This window comes from Phocoena sinus, chromosome 2, assembly GCF_008692025.1.
Source record: "Phocoena sinus isolate mPhoSin1 chromosome 2, mPhoSin1.pri, whole genome shotgun sequence".
NCBI classification, from domain to species: domain Eukaryota; kingdom Metazoa; phylum Chordata; class Mammalia; order Artiodactyla; family Phocoenidae; genus Phocoena; species Phocoena sinus.
Window position 1 is genome coordinate 71,483,427 of NC_045764.1, and position 17,446 is coordinate 71,500,872.

At 38.9% G+C, this 17,446-nt stretch overlaps 1 protein-coding gene across 1 annotated transcript in view; it reads left to right on the forward strand.

The window, feature by feature from the left end:
- Nucleotides 1-17,446, forward strand: part of HERC1 (HECT and RLD domain containing E3 ubiquitin protein ligase family member 1) — a 216,611-nt gene that overhangs the window by 166,256 nt on the left and 32,909 nt on the right. Inside the window, 10 exon segments of the mRNA XM_032621703.1 lie at nucleotides 172-377; nucleotides 1,129-1,256; nucleotides 2,168-2,295; nucleotides 3,131-3,331; nucleotides 5,276-5,406; nucleotides 6,240-6,439; nucleotides 6,845-6,950; nucleotides 8,536-8,682; nucleotides 16,552-16,653; nucleotides 17,415-17,433. Coding sequence (XP_032477594.1) covers nucleotides 172-377; nucleotides 1,129-1,256; nucleotides 2,168-2,295; nucleotides 3,131-3,331; nucleotides 5,276-5,406; nucleotides 6,240-6,439; nucleotides 6,845-6,950; nucleotides 8,536-8,682; nucleotides 16,552-16,653; nucleotides 17,415-17,433 — 1,368 coding nt within the window.

Consider the following 17,446-nt stretch of genomic DNA (forward strand, 5'->3'; position numbering starts at 1 on the left):
ATCTTAGTGAAATGATTGCTTGAAAAAGTGCTAATTCTTAAAAGATAGTTTAACCCATTTTTGTTTGTTCACCACCACCAGCTCTCACCTGGGCATCATTTCATTGTTTTGTTTAAGCAGGTTTAACTGCCCAATTGTATGCCCATCCTTCCTATGATCCTTCTGCTGTAGGCCCTCTGGAGCTGGCTAACGCCTTGGCAGCCTGCTGCCTCTCCTCCAGGCTATCCTCACAGCATAGGCAATGGGCTGCTCAACAGCTGGTGCGCACTCTTGCTGCACATGACCGCGACAACCAAACTACTCCACAGACACTCGCTGATATGGGAGGAGATCTCAGAAAATGCTCCTTTATCAAGTTGGAGGCTCATCAAAACAGAGTATGTATTTTGACCCCCAAGTGTGTCGATCACCTTATGTAAGATAAAATAGTTTCTCCTCTTCTCCAAGAGCTTAAAGTTCAGATCATGGGTGTGTGTGTCTCTCTCTTACATACTCACACACACACAAGCTAAATTATCAGTTATTTGTCTGGTAGTTACCAACTCTCCTTTCTCTACATGTGTGTGTTGTATACTATATGATATAATATTATACAAATGGGAAAATCAGATGGGAGATGAGAAGAAAACCAAAGGTATAGCCTCACAAAAGATGAGGGTTTATACATGCAGGAAAAGAAGCAATTGATCTCCCTGTTTTAGTCTAACCCACTGGGCTCCTGAGCAGTGACAAGGGCAGTTTAGGAAATGAAGACTGACCCCTATTTTACCAATTTAATCATTTCATAGTCTGTGTAATTAGTTTTATAGAACATGCTGAATATTTCCATTTTATTGAATTAAATAAATGTTTTTTAATTAAATAAGCATGTTTAGTAAAGATTGTGAACAGGTCTAAGATAACTCAAATGAGTTTGGGCATAGTACTTTAAAGCTATACTTCAAATAGGTGTATATTTACAAGCCAGTTAGAAAAGAATGAAGACTATGCATGTTGTTTTATAACATGGATACTTTTCTTTTACAATTTCATGGTAGATTTTTTTTAATTTGATAGAACTCTTTCAAATTATAGAATTATTTGAATTAAAACTTGCTCAAATATTGCTGGACTTTTAATCTTTTCTAGGTAATGACTTGTGTTTGGTGTAATAAAAAAGGACTCTTGGCTACAAGTGGCAATGATGGCACCATCCGGGTGTGGAATGTCACCAAGAAGCAGTATTCACTGCAACAGACCTGTGTGTTCAACAGATTGTGAGTACTGACATTAGCTCTCTTGGGTAACATTTAAAAATAAGACAATCCTGGGCTTCCCTGGTGGCACAGTGGTTGAGAGTCCGCCTGCCGATGCAGGGGACATGGGTTCGTGCCCCGGTCCGGGAGGATCCCCCATGCCGTGGAGCGGCTAGGCCCATGAGCCATGGCTGCTGAGCCTGTGCTCCGCAACGGGAGAGGCCACAACAGTGAGAGGCCCACGTACCGCAAAAAAAAAAAAAAAGACAATCCTAAACATGCTTCATCTTGGTTGTGTTAGTGTACTCAAATTGTCACTAAAATTTTTTACAACTTTTTCTCTTAGAACAGTCTCCAGTGTCTTTTTTTTTAATTTGCAAGATAGTAATTTAGAAAATAAAAATACTAACTGTCAATATCTGTCAGCTTACTCAGAATTAAATCAAGGTCTACTATGCCAGCATTATAAATGTTCAATTCTATAAAACAGTAGGCTAATTTTCCATCATTCTTCAAGGATTATTTAGGAATTAGGGTAATGATATTTTTTCTGTAGCACAGTGTAGCATCTTTTATATTTTTATAGCTAGCTATAAAACTTCCCTAGCTATTAGGCAAACAAGAGTCAGTGTGCTCTGAGTAATAACCATATGTATAACCCATATGGAATCAGAATACTTTTGTTGACAAATTATGTACTACATTAAATGATCAGTTGTCTAAGTATTACTTTTTTGTAATTTTTCACATTATGACAAACACTAGCAATTATGTGATTGTCAAATACTGCTAGCCAGGCTTTTGAAATGTAAAAGCTTTTGATCTGCCTTTATGTACTATAGTCTATATAAAACCCTTATTTTAAGGTTTAGGATTTAGTTTACTTTGTGATGATGGGGATTAGAATTCCATACATATCTGTTATATTCTAGGGAAGGTGATGCTGAGGAAAGCCTGGGATCACCTAGTGATCCAAGTTTCTCACCTGTTTCCTGGAGTATCAGTGGCAAATATCTAGCTGGAGCTTTGGAAAAGATGGTGAATATCTGGCAAGTTAATGGTAAGAGTCACATAAATACTAGTAAACTACTGAAGCTACTTTTTTAAAAAAAAAAAAGCCTTTCTCTTAGCCTTCTAAGTCCAAACATTGGCTTCCCTTCACCTTGAATCTCACAATCTATTCATCAACTGTGAAAATCTATGCATAGTATGGTTTAAATTAAAGAGAAAGTGTTCATTTCCTGACTTTTCCTTCTAGGAGTTTCAATTAACCTGGTAGTTGTAAACTAAAAATTCTTTCTATGGACCACTCAGCATTCAGGGTAGGATTTGAGGAGAAGTAGCAATCACTGCATTTTTAGCTATGTATTCTTTTGAATCACCTGAAATATTTCTATTAATTTTATCTGTTTCACAGGGACAAACTCTTGTTAATTTTTAATAACCTCTCTGGAAAGTAAAAATTATTATTGTAATCTTGGGCTTACCAGCATTTTTGTTTGCTTTTGCATGTTTGGGTAATAGCTGTTCTATTTCGTACATTTGAAGGAACAGCTAGCCTTAACTATAGGTAAATTTTGTATATTAATTTGGTTTTCAGTAATTATTAGGAAAGGACTTAAGTGTTTGACATTTGTATATTGATTATTTTCCTTTATTCTTTCTCCTATAAAGCTATCATTTTTGTCATATTAATAGTTACAGAAAAGCTATGAATTTGATAATCATATGTAGTATATAAATGAAGGATCTTGCCTTGCAGTCTTATTCATTAGTAGGCTATTATAAAATTGGGGACTGCTTTGAGTGTATTAAATTAAATAGTACGTATTTTTGTTCTTGTTATTGTTTTTAAGAATTAAGTGACAACTAGTTAACATTTTCTCCCTCTTTAGGAGGAAAAGGGTTAGTAGATATTCAGCCTCACTGGGTATCTGCCCTGGCTTGGCCAGAAGAGGGTCCATCCTTAGCCTGGTCAGGAGAATCTCCAGAATTATTGTTGGTGGGACGGATGGATGGATCTCTAGGACTGATTGAAGTTGTTGATGTATCCACCATGCACCGTCGAGAATTGGAGCATTGCTATCGAAAGGATGGTAAGTGACTGGAATTGTGTCTGGTTGAGAAAGTGTTCCCCCCAGTCAAATAGATTTACTTTTTTGGCATATGCAGAGTAAATATTACTTTTGGTTTTGTTTTCTAAATTGTTCAGTTGGTATTTCATTTTAGTTAGTTACTAAGTTGAAAGATATTTCTTTGTCAACCCCTACCACACATCACTGCCAAAATAAGATCTAAATTAGTCATTTATCCTTTGTGCAAGTGTCTGAACACTTCTAATGGGCTCTAGGTCTCTCTAGAAAGTTAAGAATGTCCAAGAGGAAAAAAGATAATAATCATTGATGGAGATGAAATTGTTAACAAATGAGTAAAATTAAGGAAATGGGGGGAAGAGGAGAAGGGGAGGGAAGTTCCTGATTTAAGAAGTCATAGCAGGAAGCCTACTTTTACTTATTTTCTCACTATCTTCCTTTTGGATGGCTAGTCATCTTACTAGATAGTTTTTATTATATGTTTTCGGGGAGTAGGATATCTCGAAGATCCCAGCCACAGCCATGCAGTTTCGAGGCCTGGAGGACAGCACGCTTGCTTCTCAGATGTCTGAGAGGAAAGCTCGCCCTCTCTTCTCTTCTCTCTCAGCATGAAGGGTGCACTGCCCAGTTAGCAGTCCCTGTCCTCCCCTGACAGCCCGCGGCTCCTTTTTATTCACAGAATAATGCTCATGTCATTACTCTCAGTTTCTGTCTTCTGCGAATACTGGGGATCCTCCAGAAACATGTCATCTCCATCAGTACAAGTTAATATTCATTTGCTTTCTTCAAGGTCCATAGCCCTGGTCTGATAGTAGTAAAGGGTCTCCTGCAGAGGCCGGGGGTGGCTGTGGCTCATTGTGGGGACAAAGACACGGGCAGCAGCAGTTCTGGGGAGTACGCACTGGCCTAAGCCCTCCTGGTGGCTGCCATTTTCTTACCCAGTTCTTTTTTAAATAGATAATACCATCATAGGGTTCAAAAATTTTTAAGTTTAAAAAGGTATACAGTAGGGAATTCCCTGGCGGTTCAGTGGTTAGGACTCCGTGCTTCCACTGCATGGGGCACGGGTTTGATCCCTGGTCAGGGAACTAAGATCCCACATGCCGCATAGTGCAGCAAAAAAATAAATAAATAAAAAGGCATACAGTAAAAAGTCTTTCTCACATCTGCTCAGCTCCCATGTCCCCATTCTACTCCCACAGATACTGGTTTTTACTTCTTTTGTAGCCTTCCAGTGTTACATATACTTAAACAAGTATGAATATAGCTTGTTAGAATATAACATGTTTGTTAGAATATGGAAACACACTGAATAGGCAATATTAAGCAAGAGAAGGGACAGGAAATTTTTTTTTCTAAGAGTTGGATTATTTCATTTGTCAGTTTCATGGTAGATTCTGGTCCAAAAGGAAAGAACCTTATACAGTGACTTAAAATCAGCAAGGGAATTCAATTTTTGTCTCTTTTTCTTTTTTCTTTTTATACGCGGGCCTCTCACTGTTGTGGCCTCTCCCGTTGCGGAGCACAGGCTCCAGACGCGCAGGCTCAGTGACCATGGCTCATGGGCCCAGCCGCTCCGTGGCATGTGGGATCTTCCCGGACTGGGGCATGAACGCGTGTCCCCTGCATCGGCAGGCGGACTCTCAACCACTGCGCCACCAGGGAAGCCCTGTCTCTGTTTTTCAGTAACCACTTCAAAAGAATGAAAGATTAAAAAATGAGGTACTCCTCGTCACTTACAAATAACACTTTTAAAGTGGGTTACATGGAATCCCAGCTGTAAGCTTACATTTTGTCTAAATGTGTTAAAGAGATGTTTGTAAACTTACTTGCAGTGATTGTAGAGGTATATATTTGTTGCAAAGTCTCTGTCTTTTAAGGGAGACAATGACAAATAAGTCTCTCTTATTTTCTTTTTAAAACTTTTATTTTGTTCTATCATGTTAGTGTCTGTAACTTGCATTGCTTGGTTCAGTGAAGACAGACCATTTGCAGTGGGATATTTTGATGGAAAATTGTTATTGGGAACAAAGGAACCGCTTGAGAAAGGAGGCATTGTTCTAATTGATGCACATAAGGTAAAGCATGTTTACCTGATGGTTGCTTTTTCTTGTTTTATACTGTAGTATTGCTTGATACTAGTTTCTCAAAGAGCTTTTTTATATCAGTCACTTATGATTTAGTATTCTATTGTTATACAAAGTCTTTGGGCCATGTATATAAATGGAAAAGTCTGTGTAAGAAAGCCATTGAACTAAGAAAGAGGTAAAACCAAAACAGTGAAATAGGATTACCCTTGGAACACCCCCTGTCAGAGTACCTCCCACTAATGCTAGAAATTCCATCTATGAAGAATGATTCCTTTGCCTTAAACAGAGGTTGCCAGTTCAGATGCTTATGGGGCCATCTAGGCAAGTAACATAAATGCATGAAGCCAGGAGTTGGAAGGTGTGAAAAAGGGCAAAAAAAAACGAAGTCAGAAGAACCCCATGATGACAACCATATAAACACAAGACATGTCCCAGATTCTCATAGTATTAGCTGGTTTTGGTATAAGAGATGCTTTGTTTTTAAAGTCTCTTCTTTTTCATATTTTAATGATCAGTAGTCCATAAAAATAACTTTAAAAATGGTGATGAAAGATAACACATCCCTTCTGAATCAGAATTTCATAATTCATTCATCCAGCTAACATTTACTGAGCTTTGACTGCAGCAAATATATATAGTGCAGACTATATTAAAGGGTGAGTTGGTCTAGTGATTGGAAATACTATGCCAGTATCTAATTTGCATAAAATGTTGATTTCAAAATAATTGAGTGATAGAAGTATAGGTCATAAATTATTAAGTTTAAAGTATTTGTGAAGGAAGCATTACTATGATTTTTTTTCTACCTCTACCATTTTAAGGATACTCTTATTAGTATGAAGTGGGACCCAACAGGTCATATTCTTATGACATGTGCCAAAGAAGAAAATGTGAAACTCTGGGGGCCTGTTGCAGGATGCTGGCGCTGTCTACATTCACTCTGCCATCCATCTATTGTAAATGGCATTGCTTGGTGCAGCCTTCCAGGGAAAGGATCCAAGTTGCATTTACTAATGGCCAGGTATGTTGTAAATTTGTGGGTCTGTGTGTGTCTTAATTTTTATATTAGTGTAGACTGTTACTTGCATTAAGTGTGGCTTCTCAATAATCTTAAACAGTTTACTGCCAGTTACTGTTCTTATAATGTGTAATACCATAAGATCACCTTAGGGAAATAAAGAAGTTTTCCAATGTGAAGCTTGGGATATGTAATCCAAAGATATGCCATCTCCTTAACCGTGTGTGATATTGTTAGAATATAGATCCTACTTGTATTTCTTGGTGAAAGATTATAACATAACTACTACAAATAAATTTTTAAAATATACTGTAGTAGTTCTATCATGTCTTAATTGATTGCTCTTTGAGAATATTTTTACTTCTGCATATTGATATGTTTTGGTTTTATGTGATCAAATTTTTTAAGTGGCTGTCAGAGTGGCTTAGTATGTGTTTGGCGTATTCCACAAGATACCACACAGACCAGTGTGACTAGTTCAGAAGGATGGTGGGACCAGGAATCAAATTGCCAGGTAAATATTCTGGTGTTTTTCAAGACTTTATTTGAAACCACAGATAGTATATGTTATCAAGTAATACTCCTACTCGGTATCTCAAATGTCAAGAGCCATTAGGGAAATGTGAATAATTGTCATACTTTGTGTGCTCTCTGAATTAGCCTAATTTTTTATACGTCAGAGATACCATAGTTGCTTGTTAAGGTGAGATGTTCAATAAATATGGAGCGGTGATCGTTTATGGTATATAATCAACACTACCAATAGGTGAGTCCTAAGCTAAAGTTTTTGGTACAGTGAAGCAGGAACACCACGGGAGCACTGCTATTCAAAGTATCTCCTACTGATACCAGAATTCCACCTATGAAGAACCATCCCTTTACCTTAAACAGAGGTTAAAAATTTACAGTAGACAGGGAATTCCCTGGCAGTCCAGTGGTTAGGACTCAGTGCTTTCACTGCTGTGGCCCTGGCTTCAATCCCTGGTCGAGGAACTAAGATCCCACAAGACGCGTGGCATGGCCAAAAAAAAAATTATGGTAGATGCTCACAGAGCCATTTGATAAGGAACATAAATTCATTCACAAAGCTGTGGAGAAGGTAAAACACACACACATACACACACACACACACACGAGTGCACATGCTTCATATAAAGGGCATAGTTGCCACAGAGGAGATTGCCACCCTCCAGAAATGAGAGCCTGTTGCTACCAGATTGTCAAATTTTTTTGTTGTTGGAAACCAAAAATTCAGTGTTTTAAGTAAGATCTCCCAATATTAAACATTGGCATCTGACTTGAAATTCTTTAAAACCCTGGTTGGCCGGTTGAATTGTATCCCTGAGTTGCCAGTTTGCAACCTCTGTTGCTTTCTCTTTTGTTCATTATACAAATACATTATGTCATTTTTGGGTAAATGAGTATATCTGGTATTATGCTGTCTCAAAACTAAAAGGAAGAGGGAGCTTAAAGGCAGGGAGAAAGGGGTGAGGAGGGAGGAGTAGATAGCTCACTAATGGGAGGAAAATATCACAGAAGCAGAGGTAGGAGCACTAGAGATAAATCTGATTTGCTCTCTGTGCTAAAGAGTAGCCCTTTGGACAGGCCTACCTATTTCATTCCTAAAACCTGCAGAGCAAACATGAGATTACATACCATGGGACAGACAGACCCATAAGCCAACAGAAAGAGGAACTTGTTTGTATAGCACCAGCATGTGCAATTCACAAATGTTAGACGCTAAAAGTGAAAATTACATGAAGTGAAATTTAAAAATTAAAACACTCATTAAAAAGTAGAAGTTAGAATTTTCCTATCTCTGAGGGATAATTGGAACTTAAATGTAGTCATTTCTTCCAGTTTGAAGAGTAGAGAACTAGCTTAGAAGTGTATCAAAAAAGGTGAAACAGCATCAGCAAAGGAGAACCAGATTGATATCTTATTATTTTCTCCGTCAGGCTAGTCCTTATGAGAGAGTTGTCCTTCCCTCCTCCCCAATTTTATACTGAAATATAAAATTTCCAAGAATGAATTGTAAATCTTGAATCTATAAATTGTTTTATTTTTCAATATTTGTTAAAAATAAAAATGAATTGCAGGATGGATATAGGAAATCAGTCGGAGCCAAGTGTGTTTATCAATTGCGAGGACACATCACCCCTGTCCGGACCGTTGCCTTTAGTTCTGATGGGTTGGCCCTGGTGTCTGGTGGTTTAGGTGGCCTCATGAACATTTGGTCTTTAAGGGTAAGAGTATAGATGTTATTTTTATCTTAAGAAATGTTTTTATATTAACTTATATGTGATAAAAGTTAACCCAACCAATCCTAGGAATATTTTGTGTAATAATACCTTGAATATTGAAGAAACCCCTTTCAGAGTTCTCTGCCCTTTAATTTTTTTCTTTTTTTAATATCTTTATTGGAGTATAATTGCTTTACAATGGTGTGTTAGTTTCTCCTGTATAACAAAGTGAATCAGCTATACATATAAATGTATCCCCGTATCTCCTCCCTCTTGCATCTCCCTCCCACCCTCCCTATCCCACCCTTCTAGCTGGTCACAAAGCACCGAGCTGAGCTCCCTGTGCTATGCGACTGCTTCCCACTAGCTAGCTGTCTTACATTTGGTGGTGTATATATGCCCATATATACACTACCACTCTCTCACTTTGTCCCAGCTTACCCTTCCCCCACCCCGTATCCTGAAGTCCATTCTCTAGTAGGTCTGCGTCTTTATTCCCATCTTGCCCCTAGGTTCTTCATGACCTTTTTTTTTTTTGGTTCCATATATATATGTTAGCATATGGTATTTGTTTTTCTCTTTCTGACTTACCTCATTCTCTATGACAGTCTCTAGGCCCATCCAACTCACTACAAATAACTCAATTTCATTTCTTTTTAATAATGAGTAATATTCCATTGTATATATGTGCCACATCTTCTTTATCCATTCATCTGTTGATGGACACTTAGGTTGCTTCCACATCCTGCCTATTGTAAATAGTGCTGCAATGAACATAGTGGTACATGACTCTTTTTGCATTATGGTTTTCTCAGGGTATATGCCAGTAGTGAGATTGCTGGGTCAGATGGTAGTTCTATTTTTAGTTTTTTAAGGAACCTCCATACTGTTCTCCATAGTGGCTCTTATCAATTTACATTCCCACCAACAGTGCAAGAGTGTTCCCTTTTCTCCACACTCTCTCCAGCATTTATTGTTTCTAGATTTTTTGATGATTACCATTCTGACTGGTGTGAGGTGGTACCTAACTGTAGTTTTGATTTGCATTTCTCTAATGATTAGTGATGTTGAGCATCCTTTCATGTGTTTGTTGGCAATCTGTATATCTTCTTTGGAGAAATGTCTGTTTAGGTCTTCTGCCCATTTTTGGATTGGGTTGATTGATTTTTTTTGATATTGAGTTGCATGAGCTGCTTGTGTATTTTGGAGATTAATCCTTTGTCAGTTGCTTCATTTGCAAATATTTTCTCCCATTCTGAGGTTGCCTTTTGGTCTTGTTTATGGTTTCCTTGGCTGTGCAAAAGCTTTTAAGTTTCATTAGGTCCCATTTGTTTGTTTTTGTTTTTATTTCCATTTCTCTAGGAGGTGGGTCAAAAAGGATCTTGCTGTGATTTATGTCATGGAGTGTTCTGCCTGTGTTTTCCCCTTAGGAGTTTTATAGTGTCTGGCCTTACATTTAGGTCTTTAATCCATTTTGGGTTTATTTTTGTGTATGGTGTTAGGGAGTGTACTAATTTCATTCTTTTACATGTAGCTGTCCAGTTTTCCCAGCACCACTTATTGAAGAGGCTGTCTTTTCTCCATTGTATATTCTTGCCTCCTTTATGAAAAATAAGGTGACCATATGTGCCTGGGTTTATCTCTGGGCTTTCTATCCTGTTCCATTGATCTATATTTCTGTTTTTGTGCCAGTACCATACTGTCTTGATTACTGTAGCTTTGTAGTATAATCTGAAGTCAGGAAGCCTAATTCCTCCAGCTCTGTTTTTCTTTCTCAAGATTGCTTTGGCTATTTGAGGTCTTTTGTGTTTCCATAAAAATTGTGGAATTTTTTGTTTTAGTTCTGTGAGAAATGCCATTGATGGTTTGATAGGGATTGCAGTGAATCTGTAGATTGCTTTGGGTAGTAGAGTCATTTTCACAATGTTGATTCTTCCAATCCAAGAACATGGTATATCTCTCCATCTGTCTGTATCATCTTTAATTCCTTTCATCAGTGTCTTATAATTTTCTGCATACAGAAAACTTTTTCTCCTTAGGTAGGTTTAGTCCTAGGTATTTTTTTCTTTTTGTTGCAGTGGTAAAATGGGAGTGTTTCCTTAATTTCTCTTTCAGATTTTTCATCATCAGTCTATAGGAATGCAAGAGATTTCTGTGCATTACTTTTGTATCCTGATACTTTACCAAATTCACTGATTAGTTTTAGTAGTTTTCTGGTAGCATCTTTAGGATTCTCTATGTATAGTATCATGTCATCTTCAAACAGTGACAATTTTACTTCTTTTCTGATTTGCATTCCTTTTATTTCTTTTTCTTCTCTGATTGCTGTGGCTAAAGCGTCCAAAACTATGTTGAATAATAGTGGCGAGGGTGGGCAACTTTTCTTGTTCCTGATCTTAGTGGAAATAGTTTCAGTTTTCACCATTAAGAATGATGTTAGCTGTGCGTTTGTCACATATAGCCTTTATTATGTTGAGGTAAGTTTCCTCTGTGCCTACTTTCTGGAGAGCTTTTATCATAAATGGGTGTTAAATTTTGTCAAAAGCTTTTTCTACATCTATTGAGATGATCATATGGTTTTCATCCTTCAGTTTGTTAGTATGGTTTATCACATTGATTGATTTGTGTATATTGAAGAATCCTTGTATGCCTGGGATGAACCCTACTTGATCATGGTGTATGATCCTTTTAATGTGCTGTTGGATTCTGTTTGCTAGTATTTTGTTGAGGATTTTTGCATGTTTGTTCATCAGTGATATTGGCCTGTAGTTTTCTTTTTTTGTGGTATCTTTGTCTTTTTTTGGTATCAGGGTGATGGTGGCCTTGTAGAATGAGTTTGGGAGTGTTCCTCCCTCTGCTGTATTTTGGAAGAGTTTGAGAAGGATAGGTGTTAGCTCTTCTCTAAGTGTTGGGTAGAATTCGCCTGTGAAGCCAGCTGGTCCTGGACTTTTGTTTGTTGGAAGATTTTTAATCACAGTTTCAATTTCAGTGCTTGTGATTGGTCTGTTTATATTTTCTTTTGCCGGTTCAGTCTTGGAAGGTTGTGCTTTTCCAAGAATTTGTCCATTTCTTCCAGATTGCCCATTTTATTGGCATGTAGTTGCTTGTAATAATCTCTCATGGTCCTTTGTATTTTTGCAGAAGTTGTTACTTCTCCTTTTTCATTTCTAATTCTATTGATTTGAGTCTTCTCCCTTTTTTTCTTGATGAGTCTGGCTAATGTTTTGTCAATTTTGTTTATCTTCTCAAAGAACCAGCTTTTAGTTTTATTTATCTTTGCTATCATTTCCTTCATTTCTTTTTCACTTATTTCTGATCTGATCTTTATGATTTCTTTCCTTCTACTAACTATGGGGTATTTTTGTTCTTCTATCTCTACTTGCTTTAGGTGTAAGGTTAGGTTGTTTATTTGAGATTTTTCTTGTTTCATGAGGTAGAATTGTATTGCTATAAACTTCCCTCTTAGAACTGCTTTTGCTGCATCCCATAGGTTTTGGGTCATCATGTTTTCATTGTCATTTGTTTCTAGGTATTTTTTTATTTCTTCTTTGATTTCTTGAGTGATCTCTTGGTTATTTAGTAGTGTATTGTTTATCCTCCATGTGTTTGTATTTTTTACAGATTTTTTCCTGTGATTGATATCTAGTCTCATAGCATTGTGGTCGGAAATGATACTTGATACGGTTTCAATTTTCTTAAATTTACCAAGGCTTGATTTGTGACCCACGATATGATCTCTCCTGGAGAGTGTTCCATGAGCAATTGAGAAGAAAGTGTAAACTGCTGTTTTTGGATGGAATGTACTATAAATATCAATTAAGTCCTTCTTGTTTAATGTATCATTTAAAGCTTGTGTTTCCTCCTTTATTTTCATTTTGGTTGATCTGTCCATTGGTGAAAGTGGGGTATTAAAGTCCCCTACTATTATTGTGTTACTGTCGATTTTCCCTTTTATGGCGTTAGCATTTGCCTTATGTATTGAGGTGCTCCTATGTTGGGTGCATAAATATTCACAATTGTTATATCTTCTTCTTGGATTGATCCCTTGATCATTATGTAGTCTCTTGTCTCTTGGGTTGATCCCTTGATCATTATATAGTCTCTTGTCTCTTGTCTCTCGTCTCTTCTTTGTCTCTTGTAATAGTCTTATAAAGTCTATTTTGTCTGATATGAGAATTGCTACTCCAGCTTTCATTTGATTTCCGGAATATCTTTTTCCATCCCCTCCCTTTCAGTCTGTATGTGTCCCTAGGCCTGAAGTGGGTCCTTGTAGACAACATATACACGGTCTTGTTTTTGTATCCATTCAGCCAGTCTATGTCTTTTGGTTGGAGCATTTAATCCATTTACATTTAAGGTCATTATTGATATGTATGTTCCTATTACCATTTTCTTAATTGTTTTGGGTCTGTTATTGTAGGTGTTTTCCTTCTCTTGTGTTTCCTGCCTAGAGAAGTTCCTTTAGCATTTGTTGTAGAGCTGGTTTGGTGGTGCTGAATTCTCTTAACTTTTGTTGTCTGTAAAGTTTTTGATTTCTCCGTCAAATCTGAATGAGATCCTTGCTGGGTAGAGTAATCTTGGCTGTAGGTGTTTCCCTTTCCTCACTTTAAATTTGTCCTGCCACTCCCTTCTGGCTTGCAGAGTTTCTGCTGAAAGATCAGCTGTTAACCTTATGGGGATTCCCTTGTATGTTCATTGTTGCTTTTCCCTTACTGCTTTTAATATTTTTTCTTTGAATTTAATATTTGTTGGTTTGATTAATATGTGTCTTGGCATGTTTCTCCTTCGATTTTTCCTGTATGGGACTCTCTGCACTTTCTGGTCTTGATTATTTCCTTTCCCATATTAGGGAAGTTTTCAACTATAATCTCTTCAAATATTTTTTCAGTTCCTTTTTGTTTCTCTTCTTCTGGGACCCCAAGAATTCGAATGTTGAGGTCTCTGAGGCTGTCCTCAATTCTTTTCTTTCTTTTTTCTGTATTCTGCTCTGCCGTAGTTATTTCCACTCTTTTATCTTCCAGGTCACTTATCCGTTCTTCTGCCTCAGTTATTCTGCTGTTGATTCCTTCTAGAGAATTTTTAATTTCATTTTTCGTGTTGTTCATCATTGTTTGTTTGCTCTTTAGTTCTTCTAGTTTCTTGTTAAACATTTCTTGTATTTTCTCCATTCTGTTTCCAAGATTTTGCATCATCTTTACTATCATTACTCTGAATTCTTTTTCAGGTAGACTGCCTATTTTCTCTGAATTTGTTTGGTCTGATGGAGTTTTACCTTGCTCCTTCATCTGCTGTCTATTTGCTGTCTTCTCATTTTGCTTAACTTACTGTGTTTGGGGTCTCCTTTTTTTTTTTTTTTTTTTTTTTTATGCGTTACGCGGGCCTCTCACTGTTGTGGCCTCTCCCGTTGCGGAGGACAGGCTCCGGACGCGCAGGCTCAGCGGCCATGGCTCACGGGCCCAGCCGCTCCGCGGCATGTGGGATCCTCCCAGACCGGGGCACGAACCCGTGTCCCCTGCATCGGCAGGCGGACTCTCAACCACTGCGCCACCAGGGAAGCCCCTGGGGTCTCCTTTTTGCAGGCTGCAGGTTTGTATTTCCCGTTGTTTTTTGGTGTCTGCCCCCAGTGAGTGAGGTTGGTTCAGTGGGTTGTGTAGGCTTCCTGGTGGAGGGGACTGGTGCCTGGTGGGTGGGGCTGGATCTTGTCTTTCTGGTTGGCAGGACCATGTCCAGTGGTGTGTTTTCAGGTGTCTGTGAAGTTAGTATGATTTTAGGCAGTGTCTCTGCTAATGGGTGGGCTTGTGTTCCTGTCTTGCTAGTTGTTTGACATGGGGTGTCCAGCACTGGAGCATGCTGGTCGTTGAGTGGAGCTGGGTCTTAGCGTTGAGATGGAGATCTCTGGGAGAGGTTTCACCATTTGATATTACATGGGGCTGGGAAGTCTCCAGTGGTCCAATGTCCTGAACTCGGCTGTCCCACCTGAGAGGCTCAGGCTTGACACCAGGCCAGAGCACCAAGACCCTGTCAGCCACATGGCTGAGAAGAAAAGGGAGAAAAAAAGAAAGAAAGAAAGAAAGAAAAAATAAATAAATTAAATAAAGTTATTAAAATAGAAAAAAATTATTAAAAAGTAATAAAAAATAGAAAGAAGAGAGGTAGCAAACCAAAAAACAAATCTACCAATGATAATAATTGCTAAAAACTATACTTAAAAAAAAAACAAAAACGGACTGTCAGAACCCTAGGACAAATGGCAAAAGCAAAGCTATACAGACAAAATTACCCTAAGAAGCATAAACATACACACTCACAAAAAGAAAAAGGAAAAAAAAATTATATATATATATAAGGAAGAGAGCAACGAAGTCAGTAAACAGATCTACCAATGATAATAATTTCTAAATACTAAACTAAGATAAACATAAAGCCAGAAACAAATGAGATGCAGAAAGCAAATCCCAAGTCTACAGTTGCTCCCAAAGTGCACTGCCTCAATTTTGGGATGATTTCTTGTCTATTCAGGTATTCCACAGATGCAGGGTACATCAAGTTGATTGTGGAGATTTAATCCACTGCTCCTGAGGCTGCTGGGAGAGATTTCCTTTTCTCTTCTTTGTTCACACAGCTCCCGGGGTTCAGCTTTGGATTTGGCCGCGCCTCTGCATGTAGGTTGCCTGAGGGCGTCTGTTCCCCACCCAGACAGGATGGGGTTAAAGGAGCAGCTGATTAGGGGGCTCTGGCTCACTCAGACCGGGAGGATGGAGGGGTACGGATGTGGGGCGAGCCTGCGGCGGCAGAGGCCAGCGTGACGTTGCAACAGCCTGAGGCACAACGTGTGTTCTCCTGGGGAAGTTGTTCCCGTATCACGGGACCCTGGCAGTGGCAGGCTGCACAGGCTCCTGGGAGGGGAGGTGTGGATAGTGACCTGTGCTTGCACACAGGCTTCTTGGTGGCTGCAGTAGCAGCCTTAGTGTCTCACGCCTGTGCCTGGTGTCCGCGCTGATAGCTGCAGCTCATGCCCATCTCCTCGTCTAGGCAGTGCTCTGAATCCCCTCCTTGCGCACCCGAAACAATGGCCTCTTGCCTCTTAGACAGGTCCAGACTTTTCCCTGGACTCTCTCCCGGGTAGCTGTGACGCACTAGCCCCCTTCAGGCTGTGTTCATGCAGCCAACCCCAGTCCTCTCCCTGGGGTCTGACCCCCGAAGCCCGAGCCTCAGCTCCTAGCCCCCCCCCCCCCCACCTGCTCTGGCAGGTGAGCAGATGAGCCTTTCAGGTGGTGAGTGCTGGTCGGCCCGATCCTCTGTGCGGGAATCTCTCCGCTTTGACCTCTGCACCCCTGTTGCTGCACTCTCCTCCGCAGCTCCGAAGCTTCCCCCTCACCCACCCCATCTCTGCCAGTGAAGGGCCTTCCTAGTGTGTGGAAACTTTTCCTCCTTCACAGCTCCCTCCCAGAGGTGCAGGTCCTGTCCGTATTCTTTTGTCTCTGTTTTTCCTTTTTTCTTTTGCCCTACCCAGGTACGTGGGGAGTTTCTTGCCTTTGGGGAAGTCTGAGGTCTTCTGCCAGTGTTCAGTAGGTGTTCTGTAGGAGTTGTTCCACATGTAGATGTATTTGTGGGGAGGAAGGTGATCTCCACGTCTTACTCCTCTGACATCTTGAAGGCTCCCCTGCCCTTATTTTTTCTTAATGATGTATTTTTAAAATCATTTAGAAAAGGCTCTAGAAAATTGGATAGTAGTATGCAGTTGGGCGTTGCCAAATATACCTAAAGTGTAGGTTTTACAATAAGTTTTTGTGAACATGAAGTATAAATTTAAAATGTAAATAATGGCTAACTAGATAAGTAGTGTATATTGATAAATACATCTCATTTTAGGATGGCTCTGTCTTGCAAACTGTTGTGATTGGCTCTGGTGCTATTCAGACCACAGTATGGATTCCAGATGTTGGGGTAGCTGCTTGCTCAAATAGATCAAAGGTAATTTTACAATCATATCAAGTTGTAAGTTGTTAGCCTGTAAGGTATCTTAAAAATCGTCGTCCAAGCATCCCACTTTACCGAGGCAAAAAATGATATCCAGAGGGATTATTACTTGCCCAAGATAAGGCAGCTGTTTAGTGGCAGAAGGAAAACTAGAACCTGGTACTCTCCTGTACCCTATACTTTGGGAAAAATGCTTAATTATTGAATGAGTTTCCACTGGAAATTATCAAGAGGATTTATTACTTTCTGCCATGATTTTTGAGACAGCACTAAATTATCTAAAGAATTTTCCCTGAAAAGAAGAACTACCTCAAAGACCTTTAACTCAACTATACAGAATATATCTTGGCTTCCAAATTTAATGTTCTACTAAAAAATACTAGCCCTCTACTGTGAAATAATTCTATGATGTGACATTATCTCTTACAGTATTGCTTTTCATACCCTTAATGAATAGTGTCAGTGTGCTGCCTTGGTTTACATTTATGTGGTTAATATGTGGTAATATTAAAATAGAGCTGAAAACCTGCATGAACAGTCCTACTAGAAGTAAAATATAGAATCAGACCATAGGCAGTAGTAGCCTGCATAGAATAAACCATAGAGCCACAGAGCAGTGCTGCTTCTCTTGTAGATGTGTGTCCCTCAGCAGAGTACTACTTCCTCTAGTATCCTTGTGGTCATGTCAGACTCTTAAAATATACTAGATACCTTGTCCTACAAGTCCTATAAGATAGCAAATAATTCTCTTTAAGAAGAATCAGCTAATCCAAGGTAGTTCACACAT